Source organism: Scyliorhinus canicula, chromosome 4, assembly GCF_902713615.1.
Source record: "Scyliorhinus canicula chromosome 4, sScyCan1.1, whole genome shotgun sequence".
NCBI classification, from domain to species: Eukaryota; Metazoa; Chordata; class Chondrichthyes; order Carcharhiniformes; family Scyliorhinidae; genus Scyliorhinus; species Scyliorhinus canicula.
In genome coordinates this window covers 221,920,226-221,939,164 of record NC_052149.1, presented here as the reverse complement: position 1 = coordinate 221,939,164, position 18,939 = coordinate 221,920,226, and the positions used below count along the sequence as shown (strand labels likewise).

Here is an 18,939-nt window from a genome sequence, read left to right as displayed (position 1 = left end):
GTAAATACGAGTGTGTTGTTACAGAATGCATGTAATTGTGTTTTGAGATATAAGTAGAAGTTCTAATTTTCAGCGAATGCATCTGGCTTTGTACAATGGCTTATTCTGTATTTTACAAGCCATGATTTACTTGCAAATAAAATCTCTAGATGAACTCCTATTTTTATTTGTGCATAATGACAGTTTCCAATTTATCATAATTAAGAATTTCCAAGTCGGGCTATCATTCTTCTGACCTTCTAGATAATTATATAACTTTCGTCCTATTAAGCCAACCAGGTTTTCTACTGAGCATCATCACTTTCAGATGCTACTTGAATGAAATGCATAACTATGGCCATGACGACTTGTTGTTGCAGGGCTCAGCTGTAACATACTTAAAGTAAACTCAGGTTTGGCTTTCCTTAAATGAAAGAATGTTTGGGTCGAGGAAGACTAATTTTCATAAAGCCAAGAACACTTTTTACGTATCTTGAAATTTTGAAGACACAAAACAAACAGCAAATGCCCTTTAATAAAAGTGTTTCAGAGCTAAACTCCGCAACTCTTTCACTTCATGATCACAGTTTCACAAATGTACAGGATGGACCATATAAAACCAAGTTCAATTATCCTTTCATCCAAATCGTTGTTGGTTCTACTGATGTTTTCATGGCAACATTGCAGCAATGCACCCTTTAAAAATGCAATGCAATTTTACTATTTTAAATCAGCTGATGTCTCGAATCAGCTCAGGACCCAAATCCACTGAGACAATCAAAACCAAGCATTCTGAGGTAGACGCTTCCAACTTGTCTCGGAGGAGGACAATCTCAAGGTTGTTGAGTTCTGATGTGAAATTCCAGTTTTTCCAATACTTTACTGTCACCTTAATGATAATTCCAATGACTCTGAGTGAAGTGGTTTCCATGACGTCTCTACAGTAGGTGACACATTGCCATTTTGCAGTTTCCAAGTAAGTTCATCTTTCTCGTGACAAAGTTTTTCTTTGACCATAGCTTCTTTCTCTAAAGTCTGTTGCAGGACATCGTGCTCCATGGATAATTGCCTGTAATAAAACAATTTAGAATAAAATTAGCACTGATGCATAGTTTTAAATAATGTTTCAAATAGTTAATGTGTCTGTATTTTTTTTACATCCACAAATGAAACATTTGTCTTCAGTTTCTCCACTTTTCTCCTTATCTTTCCTGAGTGTCAGCAGTTGTCCAGTATCTCAAATAACCATTCTTTACATTTGATCCTGGACACTGAGTATTGACAGACTATCAATCGAGAAGGGAAGAAAATCACAACAAAGTTCCATCCTATCCTTATCTGATGTCTACACATTAATGGGCTCAGTTTGAACTCACTCAATACTCATTAAAATCAAGTCTAATATTCACTTTGCAACCAGAGTTAATGGAATGCAATTAAGAGACAGGAATTATTTTCCCATGTATCGATGACCTAGACTGGTGTGCAGGGCATGTTTTCAAAATTTGTAGATAATGTGAAGAAAAGTTGTCAACTGTGATGTGCAGATAGTCTTGAACTTCAAAAGGACATAGACACTTGGTGGTTGGGCAAAGTTCAATGCGGATAATTGTGAGATGATTCATTTTGGCAGGAGGAATATGGAGAGACGGCATAAAATAAAGTGAAAACATTGTAGGAGGTGCAGGGAAGGGGAAGACTGATGTACACAAGTCATTGAAGATGACAGAGCATGTTGAGAGAACAGTTAATAAAGCATTATTAATAGGGCATTGAGTACAGGAGTAAGGAGGTCACATTGAACTTATATAAGACACTAGTTAGGCATCATCTAGAATACTGCATCCAATTCTGGGCAGCATACTTGAGGAAGGATGCAAAGTCATTGGAGAGAGTACAGAAGAGATTCACAAGAATGATTCCAAGAATGAAGAACTGTGGCTTTGAGGATGGACTTGGTGGAGGTGTTCAAGATCCTGAGGGGTATGGACTCGGTTAATAGTGAGGAAATGTCCTACTCAAGAGAGCATCAAAAACTAAACGGCACAGATACAAAATAATTGGCAAAAGGAGTAAATGTGGTGTGAGGAATTTTTCACCCAAAGGATGGATGGAGGCTGGGATGAACTTTGTGAAATGGCGATGGAGGTAGGTCCAATTGAGGTATTCAAAAGGGAATTGGATTGGTTTCTGAAAAGAAAGAATGTTCAAGGAAATGGGGAAAAGGCAGGGAGTGGGACTACGTGGAATGTTCTTTCAGAGAGCCAGTCAGACTCAATGGACTGAATGGCCTCCTTTTGCACTGTAAAAATTTCTATGTTTCTGTGATATTTTCAATTCCATTCCCCCTTACGTGCACATCCAGCTTTCTCTTAAATGCATTTATTCTAATCATCTCTCCCACTCCATGTTGGTATGTGTTCCACATTCTCGCCACTCACTAAGTAGAGAAGTATCTCCTGGGTTTCTTCTTAGATGTTTTGTGATTTCATTGTACCAAATCATCTGGAGCTTCCGAGGCGGGATCAATCATCCAAGATGTATATTGGGACCCTACGCTGCCCTTTATGGCAATTGTGCGGGAAGTTTGAACTTCCGAATGGTAATTAATTCACTACTTCCAGGGATCATCTGATAAAGTCTCTATCTGAGCTGGAATCAGAGACTTCAGACAGTTCCGATGTACTTATCTGGATAGTTACCAAGGAACTGTAAGACATAAAAAGCCTAACTGCTGGGTAACTCCATAATTAATCCCCTCATCACTCACACTGACCCCCCGACAACCCCCTTGAACCCTTGACTACTCCTCCTGGTGGCCTGACTACCTCCCTGAACCCCAACAACCCTCCTGATCCCCCAACTGTCTCACTGAACACCACCACCCCCCCCCCCCAACTACCCATCCTGAGGACCTGACTACCTCCCTGAACCACAACTACTCTCCTGATTCCCTCACTACCTCCCTGAACCCTGTGACTACCCATCCTGAGAACCTGAGTACCTATCTGACACCCTGACTAACACTCTAACCATTTCTCCTGATGGCCAGACAGCCCAGACCGCCTGTCTAGTGCCACTGCCCTCCTGATCATACCTCTGTCCCTCCACCCCCTTCCACCCCTCTTGACCATCTGACTACCCCTCTGACATACCGACCACCCACCCAATGCAACCACACTACCCCCATGACCACCCGACCACCCACTTGATCCAACCTGACTGATTCTTTATTAAAAACCTTTCCAATTAAGCGGCAGTTTAGCGTGGCCAATCCACCTACCCTGCACATCTTTTGGGCTGTGGGGGTGAGACCCGCGCAGACATAGGGAGAATGTGCAAACTCCATACAGTGACCTGGGGCCGGGATTGAACCTGGGTCCTTGACACCATGAGGCAGCAATGCTAACCACTGCGCCACCATGACACCCTTCAACCTGACTGATCCCGAACCGACCCAAAAATCCCTGACCCACCTACCACCCTATCCGCCTACCATCTTACCAACCTGCCACTCTGCTCATCTACCACCTCATCCACTTGCAATCTTACCGACCTCCTATCTTCACCTTCCTGCCACCTCACCCACCTACCCAATCTATGATCCTACTGATTCGCTCATTCACCCACTCACTGACATTAACACTGAACATTAAAACTACTGTATGGCAGCCATCGCTCTAAAAATGGGTATGTCCTGTCCTCCCCCAACTCTACAGAGCTTCAAATGGAGTTCTCTGTGGACCAATTTGCTCCACATTTCTGCGAAAGCCAGACTTGGAAGACCTGGCAAGAAATGTAGAGCTACATCAAGTCAGGGAAAAGCTCAAGCAGAGTGGCAATCCAAAGATGATTGTCACTCTTTAGAATATCCAGACCATTATCTTTATGACATCTAGTTTTGGTTATTGGACAAGTGTAAATAAATTCTCAACGTCTATCAAACAAAATTCTTCATGGTTTCAAAGACCTCCATCAGGTCACCTCTCAATCCTTTTTCAAGAGTTAGAAGTCTCACAACACCAGGTAAAGTCCAACCAGGTTTATTTGGAATCACAAACATTCGGAGTGTTATCCTTCATCATCAGAACTCCGAAAGCTGTTGATTTCAAATAAGCCTGTTGGACTTTAACCTGGTTTTGTAAGACTTCTTACTGTGCCCACCCCAGTCCAACACCGGCATCTCCACATCTTTTTTCAAGAGAAGAAAGCCCCAGTTTGTTTAATCATTTCTGACAGTTGCACTCTCACAGTACTGGCATCATCCTTCAAAATACTTTTTGCATCTTTTTTGCACAATTCTAGCAACATATTGCTGAATTTTTCTTTGTTCTTTTCTGGGATGTGTGGCAAGACCAGCAATTTGTGCCCATGCCCTTGAGAAGGAGGTGGTGAGCTGCCTTTAACCGCTGCAATCCATGTGTTGTGGGAACACCCGCAGTGCTGTTCGGGAGGGAGTTCCAGGATGTTGGCATGCAACAATGGAGGAATGACAATATCGTTCCAAGTCAGGATGATATGTGACTTGGAGGGGAACTTTCAGGTACAGATGTTTTCGTGCAATTACAGCTTTTCTTGGAGGTTTGGCAGATACTGTTGAGAGGTTTGACAAATTGCTGAAATGCATTTGTAGATGGCATACGCAGCTGCTACTGTGTGACTGTGGCGGAGGGAGTGAATGTTTAAAGTGCAGGGTGGGGTGTTGATCAAACAAGCAATTGAGTATCGGTGAGCAGTGTATTGCTCAACAAGTGCCTCTGAGAGCACTGTCAATGACACTTTGCTGATGATTGAGGATAAACTGATGGGTGGATTGGGATTTGTCCTGCTGTTTTGGGCGGGACATACCCGGGCAATTTTCCATATTGTCGGGTAGATGCCAGTGTTGTAGCTGCTTTCCTAGTTTCCAAGCAGAATCAAAAGTGAATCCAAACATATTCTTTGCCCGTGCAAATGTACCAATGTCCTGAATTATGTCAAGGTGCCCATTCCTGGATACCATCTGAGAATTCACAGAAGAACTAAAACTAGAACATTAAAACACTACTGGATTTATGAAAATACCTTGCAAAGGCCTGTTGATTTGTTAAACGAACTTTCACATCCTCATTTTCTTGTTGAAGGAGTTTAACTTTCTCCTCGAGCAAGTTATTTATTTCAATCTGATGACAATAAAACATTTGTGTTAATCAGAAAATGAAACCTCAGCTACTGCAAAAATCACTACTTATCACAAACTGTAGCTCTCTCTGTACTGACAAACAAATCAATGTACCAGATTCTTCGTCCGTAACACTTCCTTGTCCAACTGATGGATTCGCTCATTCTTCATCTCCACCACAAAGTGTAAACTCTCCAGTTCTTGTTCCCAGAATAGGTTTGGTGGACGTGAGTCCTGCAATTTAAAGTACAGAGTTCTAAAGAGTTAGATTGTCATTTGAGATTATAAGGAAACCTATACAGACTTCTTACCTGTTTTAATCTATTGAGAGAAAATCGCAAAGTGGAATTCTTTCTTGGATCTGTATATTTTAACGAGGTGTAAAATATCTTATCTGCTCCTATCTGCCCAGGTCTACCTACGCCGGCAGTTCTGAGCCTCTGATCATTTGGCAATCTGTGTATGACAATAGGAGCAAATTCACTTGGACTATTGCAGACTTATTGCCAAATCTGGGCTTCCTTAGATTGGGACACCTAAGGGACATCATTAGACTGACAAACTTACTCATGTATTTGCAACAGTGATAGGAACATAATGACACAGGAATGGCTAGATTGAAAAGGAACAAAATCCATCTGTTTCTCCTTCTAAATCATCCTGATAGTCACATAGTACAATGATAATGACTAACCATGGCTATTGGACACTTTATCATTTAGTCCACGATGGATCCAGACAAGAAGCAAGGAAAACCTGTGGTGCGAGATATTTTTGGCCTATAGTTACCTGCTTCTCCTAAGCATGTTATGTTTAGCAATTGCCACGTTCCAAATTACTGATATGCTGCACGAGAGAAAATTTATCGAGTTTGCATTTGAATGAATCAATAACAATTGTCGTCACTGTCCTCTGAGGAACATACAAACATAAGAACAAGGAGCAGGAGTAGGCCATTCAGCCCCTCGAGCCGGTTCCACCATTTAATATGATCATGGCTGACCTGATAGGAACCTCAAGCATCCCACCCACCCCCTTGCTTACCAAGATTCTATCCACCTCTGCCTTAAAACTGTCTTTTCAGAGAGGTCCAATGGCTCACTAATTTCTCCTCATCTCTGTTTTTAATTATTTTTAATCAGCGAGCCCTAGTTCTGGATTCGGTTCCCGTTCTGGATTCGGTCCCCGTTCTGGATTCGGTTCCCGTTCTGGATTCTGTTCCAGTTCTAGATTCTGTTCCAGTTCTAGATTCTGTTCTAGTTCTAGATTCTGTTCTATGGAATGAACATTTGCTTCCTGAAATATTGCTTTGGCAGATTAGTTTTAAATTCAGCACTTTCCCCATGCCTTTCATTCTACTGTTCAGGGAAATAAACTGTAATTGTCAACTTTAATCCTTCTGGACTTCTAAAAACAGTGATCAACTTTCGCTTTTCTATTGAGAACATGCTTTGGAGGGACTCTCAGTGTGGCAGTCATACAATCAAAATAAACCGACTAATTCCAGTCAAAATTACTACACAAAGGAAGATAATGTATTGTTAAGCATTCGCACAAGAGGTTTTAACATCTTGTTATATTTGTTGTATTCACATGACTAAAGCCCAAAATACCTGATTGTCTTTGCTGCGATCTCTTCTTAATATTGCATCCTCAATTTTCTTTGTCTTCTTTTGAAATGAGTTGATTTGGGCAGTAAGCTCTTCAATTTTTTCCTTTATTGGAACATCAATAGTGAACTGGATCAGAATGTCATTATTGAGACCAAATAATTAGCATAAGATTATTCAAGATGTCCAGGCTGGAATTAATAGAATACTTTTTGTGGAATTTTCTGAGTTTTTTTCAAAGTGTCGGTCCCGGCGAGATAACGGGAGAATCCCGTAGGACTCCTGCCTGCGGACAATTAACGTTCCTTGGCATGTGAAGTCACTGCACGTCAGACAGTGTCGGCAGAAACACTCCGGATGATAGCACGGGAAATGGCACCATCCTGAAAATATTGGCCATTACCTTCTGGCACTTGCTCTCCAAGTTTACATATGAATGATAAAAATATGGACAAAATACAGGTGGGCACCCTGAACTCATGGAATGGTAACTTAGCAGGAAATCAGCTTCTCCAGGAGAGGAGGGCAGGACAGAAAAATGGTAAGAAAATAGATAAATAAAATAAAAACTAACCTGAAGGCACTTGTTAGTTTTCGTAAAGGACTCGGTCAATGACTTCTGCTCCTGTTTATGTAGTTTGATGAACCCTAGTAAAAGCAAAGGCAGCATTTTATAGGACAGTAGCATTGTAAATAAAATACTGAACTTTAAACATAATGATTCAATCTATTAAACTGCTGACTCATAACCATAACACTTTTGATCAAGACCCGGATTAAACAATTTGTAGACGGGAAAATGCTGGGTTAATGGTTCAATCCTCGTCTACACAGGTTCTCTTTTCTATTCTGTACGGCTCAAAATGGAACCCACATGATCCAGAATAAGAAGGTCAGTGTTGAGTTCACTTTATTTTCCAATCTCTCAAAAGAGGATGCAGAACTGTGTCTCATTTCGGTTCAATATGTTCTGATTCAGAGCTGGCAGGTTAATAGCGAGGACAATGTGCTGCCTGGGTTCCATTACAGGGAAAGGATGTTCATCACTTCCATCTGGAATTAATTGTCGTCCATGTGCAAGAGAGAGATGGAAGATAAGAATCATGTTCTTTTGAACCTTATCCAGATCACCCGCAGAAGGTTTTGTCAAACACCACGTTGATATCTTGAAATTGGCACAAGTGTTCAATGGCACATCAGCCTCTTGTTGAGAAAGGAACTCAATAACCATCTGATGCTAGGATGCAGAGGTCATTGTGCTGCTAAGAGGCTCTAGTTGAACAGAAGGCGCTGTCTCCACTGTTGGAAGTTTCATCTGTTGAGTTCAACTCTGCATTTAGGGCCAAATGATCCTGAGCTACTTCCTTGCATTCAATTGCTAGAGGAACAAGCTGGCAAATTGTTAAACTGGCATAACAGATGTTCACTTCCATTACTGGGCAGTTTCTATGACAAGTAGCCAAGATCACATAAAGCTGACTGTTTTACAAAAAACAGTGTAAGGTCACCGAAGCACGTTGTTGTCAGTAGAAATAGGGTTGGGGTGTCAGTAAAATATGCTGGCTATCTACTGCTTTGAGGCATAGTGCACTATCAGTGATCACCTTTTAGAAATCACTAAAATAGCATAACTTAGTTCTTCACATAACGTTTTCTGAAGTATTGGAATCAGTGATCATAAAGTAAAACACTGCATTTGGTTCAAATTAGTTCAAATGAAATGAAAAATGAAATGAAAATCTCTTATTGTCACAAGTAGGCTTCAAATGAAGTTACTGTGAAAAGCCCCTAGTCGCCACATTCCGGCGCCTGTTCGGGGAGGCTGTTACGGGATTCGAACCGTGCTGCTGGCCTGTCTTGGTCTGCTTTCAAAGCCAGCGATTTAGCCCTGTGCTAAACAGCCCCTGGCTGTCAAATCAAGTCTAATAATCAAGTTTCTAGACTCAAACCTCTCCAGTTAAGACGACAGACTTGGAAAGCAAATTATAATGTTGTTAAAGGAACGGCTAACAGGGAAGATTAATGACAGTAGATTACAAAGTGGGTTGATAATGTTGAGAGGTAGATTCCTCTACTAGAAACATGAAAGAGTGTCAGAATATTTAAAAGTAATGCAGGGCCAGGGACTCCCTTATACCTCAGCCATGGTAGGGGACAGAATTCAAGTCTGTGGCAAGGAATCAGGATGAAAGATAGTGAGCAAAGGACCAACAGTGAGTCCAATTGGTGCAGGCAATCGAGGCAGTAAATATGAAAGTGGCCAATTTAGTCCAGGGCAATAAGCTTCCTTAAAAGAAAAACTACGGAGAGGCGTGACCCTGTTTTCAGGTAAGTGTAGAGTTAACATATTGTGGATCAACCGATTACTATTGCTATGGAAACTGTTGCTAAAGCAGCTTTCATTAGTCAGGATTACATAAATAGGCTTTTCTCTTTCCAAAGGTAGTTTACAAATTGCTTTTGAGTTTATTCCACAAGCAATATGCATTTTGTATAAAACAGTGATTAGGGATATTTTTCTTGTCGTTTGTGATTTCTTTTGCATTTGTATTTTCTGGAATGAAAAGTATAAATAGTTAACTTGGATTACAATGTGTTCTTTTTGAATTAATGGAAAGCAACGAAGAGCATCATTCGTATGGAAAAGAAACCTCACCTTGCCCTCATTCAGAGAAGCATGAATGCACTTGATAAAACCATTACCTGCTATTGTAGCCTCACATTCCTCCCTGAGGACCTTGACATATTCAGAATGACTGGTTTCTAGTTCCACTATTCTGGCGTCTAACTGCGTGGCTTCTTTCTAAAGAATATACAAAACAAGTTGTTAATCATTTACTTTTGAACAAATACAGCCCTGTTGCCAAGGTACAAATATGACATAAAGTGCTATCCAAATAACCGGTTGACAGATCAGAACTTGGGTGTCTCAAAAGAGACGAGCTTTGGACATTTGTTGTTTAAATCCTTGAACGGAAGATCAACTTGAAATGGTGATTGTTTTCTCCCAAGAACCTTTGCATTAGCGAAACTCTTCTAAAACAAAATTTGATTGAAGGATTTACACCCAAAGTATTTTTTCATGGATCTGATCACTTCCAGCATTTACAATTTCAAGTTCCTCCTGCGCAGATTTTTTCATTCATTCACGCGATACGGGCATTGCTGTTAAAGCCAGTATTTGTTGTTCATCCTGAATTGTCCTCGAGAAGGTGGTGATTTACCCAACAGATCAGTCAGGCTCAACATTTGTAGATGCATTGAGAATTCATATAGTTGCTGATGGAAGTGTTAGTGTAACTGTGACCATAGCACATTACTCTTCCTTGATCCCCCTCAAATTAATTGCAGCATAAGTCAACTAGACCATCCACCTCCAATGCTTTTCTTCTGTTGTCCAGGTTACTGTAATATTGGCCTCTCTTTCTTCCTCCCCGAGCCATCTGATCATCACAAATTGCATCTCCAAATTGTCATTGAACCTGAACCACTGATCTGATTTACTGCAATGTTAAACAGTGAACCTGTTTGCCTTCTTAGTTGGATGCGAAAGATCCCATGGCATTATTTTGAAGAATCAGGGAGATTGTCCTGATGTCCTGGACAAATTTTACCTGAGGTTCTGACAGGCTCTACATAAATGCAAGTTTTATTTTTGCCTTGTTGTACAGCTTTCACATGTATCCTGTCCACACCCAGTTCTACCCCTAAACCTCCTCGCTTCACCTCTGTATTACCAAATCACTTGCTTACATCCAGTTTTGGATAAGTCACAAGTTCGTCCAGCTAAACATTTAGGAACATTGAGTCTAGAAGTCAATAAGCTTAACTTGGATGGGCACCCAATTTCCTGCCCATTATAAAACAATAGCAATAACCTACCATGAGATAGCGACTTTCAAGTAATAAAATGACAAAAGGTGCTTCACAGGAACATTATAAACAAAGTATGACACCTAGCCACGGAGACATTGGCCGCAATCTACCGGCCCCATTGCGGCCCAAGTTAAATCTTGCGAGAGGCATTGCGATCTGGACCTGCCCACAATGGGCATCCAGAATTGTATATTCAAATGTGCTGTCAGATGTCCTTGAATATGTTCGTGCCGGAGTTACCCAAGGCGTGGGAACTAACGCCTGTACCCTGGAGATCCCGAGCGAGCGCCATTTAACACTGGTCTCCACCAGTGTCGACCAGGTGTCTTGGCACTTGAGGGGGTGGGGATTTCCCAGGTGATCGGGGGACCCTAGGTGGTTGGGCTCTGTGCAGGATGGTACCCTGGCACCCCCAATACCACCCAGTATCCATGGCACTGCCAGCCTGGTACCCTGGCAGAGCCACCCAGGCACCCTGGCAGTGCCTCCTGGGTGCCACCCTGGCAATTCCAGTGTTCCAAGGGGGCACTGCCAGGGTGCTAGGCTAGCAGTGCAAATGTGCCTGGGAGGTACCTTACCCATGCTGGGGATAGGGCCCGGGGTTGCCATGCCCTTATGAGGAGGGATGCGGGGGGGCTCGAGAATCCCCTAATTGGTAAATTGGTGCATTGGAGGGGGTCAGGAGGCTATAGTGCGGGTGTTCAGAGATTAACGGTGCCCCAATCTCATCCTGCACAGGCGAGTGGAGCTTGTTAGTGCAGGAAATGGGACTAAATGCAGCTTCGGCATGGCATTCCTCGCTGAGGACCCGATATGAAGCACGGCCCCGTTTAATAGCAGGGTCGTTCTCTCCGCTGCCAGCACCAGGAAACACCCGGATAAACGCACTCGACACAGGACTCTGATTCCTTTCCGTTAAATCACATCCATTAGATGAGATGTGTAGGGAGGGTAATCCAGAGTTCGGGCCTAGACCATTGAAAGCACAGTCACCAATGATTGATCAATTAAAATTGGCGATACACGGGAGGCCAGCATTGGAGGAACAGGGTGTATTAATTAAAATTTACCTGATAAAAGATACACAATTGGGCAGAGGCTACAAACTTGCATGTCGCCATCTGCCATTTTTTGTCATCAATAACCTAATCGGAATTAACTGGAACTATTCACCAGTCTTCAGCTTTTATTTATAACTCAAACCTTTTGCAGTTCCTGTTTCAGTTTTTGGATATCCTCTACGTGTATTTGCTGAAGTTGTTTTTTCTCTGCGCTATGAGTGGAACTTAGATCCTCCCTCACTCGTGTAAGCTCCCTCTTGTGCTCCTCTTCAATCCCTTGTAGTTCTTTCTCGTGTCTCCCGGGAAAGGCAGCGTCTGTCTTCTGTAGCTGATCAGAAACATTTCCGAGTGCATCTGAAGGGGGAAGAAAAATAAAACAAGGTGATTATTGAATGCTAAAAGCTATTGGTGAAGAGATTTTAATGAACAACAAGTCATGAGCTATGTATGTGTCTTTTCACATTATTATGGTGGCACAGTGGTTAGCATTGCTGTCTCACAGCTTCAGGGACCCAGGTTCAATTTCGATCTTGGGTCATTGTCTGTGCGGAGTCTGCACGTTCTCCCAGTGTCTGTGTGGGTTTCCTCCGGGTGCTTCGGTTTCCTCCCACAGTCCAAAGAGGTGCAGGTTAAGTGTATTGGCCATGCTAAACTGTCCGTTAGTGTCCAAAGATTTGGTGGAGTTACGGGGTAGGGCAGAGGATTGGGCCTAGGTATAGTGCTCCTTCAGAGGGTCGGTGCAGACTCGATGGGCCAAATGGCCTCCTTCTGCATTGTATCGATTCTATGATTCCATTTCCTCGTGCATCTTAAGTGATAGGTAAATGCTGCCGCAGTCTCAGAGGCTGCTCTCCCCTTTGAGAGCCGAGTGGTGGTGATTTAACCCGAGGATCACTGCACCTCAAACGAGGGGCAAGCTCGAGAACGTGGAGCCTTCATGAATAATCTCAGTCAGTATGGGAATTGGACCCATGCTGTTCGGTGTTGCTCTGCATCACAAACCAGCCGACGCCCCAACAATATGGCTGCAGACCTTTCGCATGGATGGGAGCAGATAGAAACTGAATCAATACCATAATCATTTGCTGAATATTCAGCAAAATTTGTCTGACAACAGTCTGACCCAAACGGTTGAGATAATGTGATCACTAAATTTATTACTGTGAGGAAATTCTTAACGTCGGTCATTTCCTTTCTTCTGTGGGCATAAGAAGGTGTGATTGTAACCAACTCTTCATGAAGAAACTGACGCCTCGCCTGTTTTTACTCTCTACTGAAGGCAAACTGGCATTCCATTCAAATGAGCTTGGTTAAAATGGTCTGAGATCGTAGTTACCAAAGAGCAGTAATTGTTCCCATTTAGATCAGGCTTCTTTTTTAAAAATAAATTTAGAGTACCCATTTAATTTTTTCCAATTAAGGGGCAATTTAGCATGGCCAATCCACCTACTCTGCATATCTTTGGGTGGTGGGGGCGGAACCCACGCAAACACGGGGAGTATGTGCAAACTCCACACAGACAGTGACCCAGAGCCGGGATCGAACCTGGGACCTCGGCGCCGTGAGGCAACAGGGCTAACCCACTGCGCCACCGTGCTGCCCTGGATCAGGCTTCTAGAAGCATTTCCATCCGGCCACCTTTTCTGCTCAGCATGAAATGGCCAATACTCTTCCTCGGACTGGGACGTAGAATCATGAATGCAAATGGGAAGTTTGAGCCTCCACACCAGGTGATGAGACTGTTGAACTGAATTAGCTGTGTTCAATGCAGCAGAGCTTCACTATAAAGTCAGAGAGAGAGATTTCTACATCTAGGGCGCAGTTCAACTAAATGGAAACAAAATTCCATAGTGAGCACCTTTAGCCACACGATTCCCGGTGCTCGCAGGGGCGAGAATCACATGGCTATAAAACGCCACTAGAATCGTGCAGCCCAGGCTGCCCATAGCCCCATTTTCTACACTGAGGGGCTCTGCTCACTGGAACTCTTCAGAGTACTGCAAGCCCCGATCCCTCCCAACCCCCACTGGACTATGGGAGGGTCCTTGGCCCCACTCTCCCTCCAACACCCACGCAGGGCACCCACGGCCGAATCGGCAGCACAAACAAAATGGCAGCTTGGTACCCTGGCAGTGCCCATGTCAACTGGCAGTGCCAGGCTGGCACCCAGATAGCACTGCTAGGGTGCCAGGCTGGCACTGTCAGGGTGCCCAGATGGCACCAGCAGTGCCAGGGTGCCATCCTGCCCAAAGAGTGGCACAGTAGCACAGTGGTTATGAGTGGCATGGTAGTACAGTGGTTATACAAAGAACAAAGAAAATTACAGCACAGGAACAGGCCCTTCGGCGCTCCCAGCCTGCGCCGATCCAGATCCTTTATCTAAACCTGTTGCCTATTTTCCAAGGTCTACTTCTCTCTGTTCCCCACCCGGCACGATGCACAGTGGTTATGGACGGAACAGTAGCACAGTGGTTAGCATGTTTGCTTCACAGCTCCAGGGTCGCAGATTCGATTCCCAGCTTGGGTCACTGCCTGTGCAGAGTCAGCACGTTCTCCCCATGTCTGTGTGGGTTTCCTCTGCGTGCTCCGGTTTCCTCCCACCGTCCAAAGATGTGCAGGTGAGGTGGATTGGCCATGCTAAATTGCCCTTAGGTGTCCAAAAAGGTTAGGTGGGGTTCCTGGGTTACGGGGATAGGGTGGCGATGTCTGCTTAAGTAGGATGTTCTTTCCAAGGGCTGGTACAGACGCGATGGGCTGAATGGCCTCCTTCTGCAATGTAAATTCTATGAATACCTGGGGGCCTCCGATCCCCTGTGGGAGACCCCTAAGAGTGCTGTTTCGTCTGGTCTCCGTTTGTGGGGAGAGATCCCAACACCTCGGGTACTTCGAGAAACTGCATTTTAAAGTGAGACGAACTGGAAAGGGATCCACAAATGGAACCTCACCAGCCTGGCGGAGGAAGTAAAAAAGGACCTGCAAAGATGGAACACACTCCCACTCTCCCTCGCGGGGAGAGTCCAGACGATCAAAATGAACATATTGCCCAGGTTCCTCTTCCTGTTTAGATCCATTCCGATCTACATCCCCAAGGCCTTCTTCAAAGTGCTGGACAAACTTATCATGGCGTTCGTATGGGGGGGGGGGTAAAAATGCTAGGATCCCAAAGAAGGTCCTACAAAAAACAAAATCCAGGGGGGGGCTAGCTCTCCCGAATCTACAATTCTACCACTGGGCGGCAACAGCCGAGCGAGTAAGGGGATGGATCCAGCAGCCAGAAGCCGAGTGGGTGCGTGTGGAGGAGGCCTCCTGCATGGGGACCTCCCTCCGGGCCCTCGCCACGGCAGCACTCCCATCCCTACCCAAAAAACACTCCAGCAGCCCAGTGGTGACAGCCACCCTCCAATCCTGGAACCAACTGCGGCAGCAATTTGGCCTGACCAAAATGTCGGACAAGGCTCCCATCTGCAACAACCATAGGTTCACACCAGCACTGACTGACGCCACCTTCAAAAGGTGGAGACAGGACGGGGGGGACACTGACAATCAGGGACCTATACACGGACGACAGGATCGCAACACTGGACGAACTGACAGAGAAATTTTGGCTAGCTGGGGGGAACGAGCTGCGGTACCTCCAGCTCAAAAACTTCCTACGAAAGGAGACAAGGACGTACCCACAACCGCCACGACAGACACTACTGGAAGACCTACTGGACGCAAGTATCCTAGAGAAAGGGAACTGTAGCGACCTGTATGACCGACTGGTAGAAAGGGACAACACCGTACTGGACGCAACAAGGAGGAAATGGGAGGACGACCTGGGGATGGAGATAGGGTGGGGACTCTGGAGCGAAGCACTACATAGGGTCAACTCCAACTCCACGTGCGCAAGGCTCAGCCTGACGCAACTAAAAGTGGTACATAGAGCCCACTTAAGACCATAAGACCATAAGACATAGGAGCGGAAGTAAGGCCATTCGGCCCATCGAGTCCACTCCACCATTCAATCATGGTTGATTTCAACTCCATTTTCCCGCTCTCTCCCCAATAAGACCATAAGACATGGGAGCGGAAGTAAGTTTCCACTTAAGGTCCACTCCACTTAACAAGAAACCGTATGAGCAGGTTCTTCCCGGAGGTGGAGGACAGATGCAAACGGTGCCAAAGAGGCCCGGCCAACCACGTCCACATGTTCTGGTCTTTCCCCAGACTTGTGGAGTACTGGACAGCCTTCTTCGAGGCTATGTCCAAAGTGGTGGGGGTGAGGGTGGAGCCATGCCCGATAGTGGCGGTCTTCGGGGTTTCAGACCAGCCAGATCTATTCCTGGGGAAGAGGGCGGACGCCCTTGCCTTTGCCTCCCTGATCGCCCGCCGTAGAATCCTGTTTGGCTGGCGGTCAGCAGCACCGCCCAGAGCTGCAGACTGGCTGTCCGACCTCTCGGAATCTCTCCAAATGGAGAAAATCAAATTCGCCATCCGAGGGTCGGACGACGGCTTCCACAGAACGTGGGAGCCATTCATGCAACTGTTCCGGGACCTGTTTGTGGCCAACGAACAAGAGGAAGAATAGTCGGGTGGCCAAGAATCAGGGGAAAATGGATGGGAATCGGGGGAAGGTTGCGGGGGGGGGGGGGGGGGGGGGGGGGGGCTACGGGTTCGTTATGGGGGATTGATGGCTAGCTAAGGCCCAAAACCAAACTGTAAATAAATGCCAATAAACATGTGCCTCGGCCATATTGGGGAATGTAAAATATGTATGCCGGCTAAAGGGGGGAGGCCACAGTTATTATTACGAAGATGCTTACCTGTAAATATATATGTTAATTTTTGCGTGTTCTTTTTTTTTCTCTCTAACAATTTGTAATTTGTTCAATATAAAACATGAAAACTGAATAAAAAACATTTATTAAAGTGAGACGAGCTGTCTCGCTCTAATATGCAGATGTGCTAAAAAGTGACCCCGCCCACAATTGGCAGGATTTATATCACCATGTCTCATGAGGCATTGCAAGCTGGGTAGATCCCGGGAGTGAGGTGTCCTGACTTCTATCGGGCATGCTATGCGAGCTGCTTTTCGGGCACAACGTGGCCATTGGATCGTGCTCATGTTTACTTATGCCTTTACTTGCAGGATTGTTAATTATCTATAGTCTCAATGTGGTTGAACATCATTTTAGTTAGATGGTTGCACACCATTCACAGTAAACGGTGTCGTTCCAGCCTGATCTTTCAAAACATATCAATGATCAACTGCGCCTGTTAGCAACTGAGAAATAAGCTCAAAACATGTTGATTGGTGCATTTGTAATAATTAAATTGGCATCAGTCATGTGCCAATATGTCAAGCACTGATTGTTACACATGTCCTCAAACATTTTCCAGCAATGACCATGCTCACAGTCAACACTGACATTGCAAAGGAAGCAGAAAATGTACGTGTCAATGCTCAACACTTGCTCTCACTGCACTGCTCCACAAAGAACTGCATTCAGTAACTGCTTTCCCCACTTTTGTTAGCAGTACCTATCAGTATGGCGGGAGGCCGGATAAATGTTTGTGGATTAGCAAGGCACAAAAAAAAGAGAACTCAGTCTGCAGTTGTTGTGATAAAGGCAGTCTAAATGTAAACATGTGACAGCTGGCCCAATAGCAGGCTGCACATGACCTCTGTACACATTTTCAGCCTTTTGGCATTGTTCCAATTTTAGTGCTTCTCAAAACGACGCAATCTAAAAAGGGAATTTCGAGTAAAATATAAGCAAATTGTGCAAAATGGACAGAGTGCCTATTTCTCAAGGGCGCAATCCTATGGAGGCAATGGGGTCTCAGCTGCCCGAGGACACGACCCCTGCGTCGCCCCATTTCAGGAAGGCCTGCCGCATCCTCCGTCAGTCTGACACGGCAGTTCAGCCGCACTGGGATGAAGGGCCTGGGGGAAAGGTCCTGCCCATCAAGGGGTGCCAGCCAATCAGAGGCAGGCAGCACTTTTGCAGCAGCACCACTGGGGAGGCAATGGTTACTGCCAGTATTACATTTAGCCTGGGTTTCAGATTGAAGAGGGACTCAGGCCAAGCTGACTGAAGATGGGAAGGATCATGGAGAGGGTGACCAATAATCCTGGATTTTCTGAGACCGTCCTGTAAATCGGCCTTTCATCATATGTTTTGTCCTGGATTTCTGTTGTCTCAATAGGCAGTACTGCGGCAGGTTGTACAAGCTGTGCACACTCATCCCCTTGCATCCCATCCCCCCCCCCACCCTACCCACCCCATTGCTCCCACAGGACTCCCAGAATTTCAGGCCCCGTCCCTGATCTCACAGGCTTGCCACCAACCCATGTGGGCAGCACGGTAGCACAGTGGGTAGCACTGTTGCTCCACAGCACCCCGGTCCCAGGTTCGATTCCCGGCTGGGTCACTGTCTGTGTGGAGTCTGCACGTTCTCCCCGTGTCTGCATGGGTTTCCTCCAGGTACTCCGGTTTCCTCCCACAAATTCAAAAGACGTGCTTGTTAGGTGAATTGGACATTCTGAATTCTCCCTCTCTGTACCCGAACAGGCGCCAGAATGTGGCGACTCGGGGATTTTCACAGTAACTTCATCGCAGTGTTAATGTAAGCCTACTTGTGACAATAAAGATTATTTTTTTAAAAAGCTCCCCCTCAACCAGTGCTAATACCAGCAGCGATGAGATGAGGATCTTAAGTGGGCAATAATTGTTCACTTGAGGGCCTTTCTTGGTGGCAGGGCGAGAAGGCCATCCTCGGGCCTTCAAGCATCTGGCCTAATCATAACCAGGAAGGTGGTGGAATTCCGACCCACCACTACCCTGTCCAATTGAATGCCGCCTAATCCTGGGGGAGGGCATTGAATACCGGCCTAATCCTGACAGCAGTAGAGTTGAAGTGAGAGGCTAAAACAGAAAGCTGAGGAAGTGAAGGCCAGCCTTCAGCGAGCGAAAGAGAAAGAAACAGAAAAAAGATAGTAAGGAAATGCGAAGAAGCTTTAGTAGTGAAAGACCAACAAACAAATAACTCGTGAGAGGCAAAATGAGTGAATGCCACCATGAAATAGGAACTTGATGCAGCACTTCAACAAGAAAAGCAAACTTTGCTCAGAAAGCAAGTAAATTTGCTGATACAGGATAATAAAGGAACTGTCTGTTACAAGCGCAATCGTTAAAACTTTAGTTCTTTGATACTTCTATTGAACAATGTATTGTAAAAATGTTTGACTTGCAGTGCTTTTACTTTA

General features: G+C 44.9%; 1 protein-coding gene across 1 annotated transcript in view; it reads right to left on the bottom strand.

Annotated features, from left to right (window-relative positions):
- Window positions 1-496: 496 nt before the first annotated feature.
- The window catches only part of LOC119965393 (coiled-coil domain-containing protein 69-like), a 75,474-nt gene continuing 57,031 nt past the window's right edge, over window positions 497-18,939 (bottom strand). The window contains exons 3-9 of the mRNA XM_038796113.1: window positions 11,830-12,041; window positions 9,454-9,553; window positions 7,325-7,398; window positions 6,754-6,855; window positions 5,255-5,374; window positions 5,044-5,141; window positions 497-1,048 (exon numbers count right to left, since the gene is read on the bottom strand). Coding sequence (XP_038652041.1) covers window positions 865-1,048; window positions 5,044-5,141; window positions 5,255-5,374; window positions 6,754-6,855; window positions 7,325-7,398; window positions 9,454-9,553; window positions 11,830-12,041 — 890 coding nt within the window. The 3' untranslated portion in view covers window positions 497-864. The remainder of the gene's footprint in view (window positions 1,049-5,043; window positions 5,142-5,254; window positions 5,375-6,753; window positions 6,856-7,324; window positions 7,399-9,453; window positions 9,554-11,829; window positions 12,042-18,939) is intronic.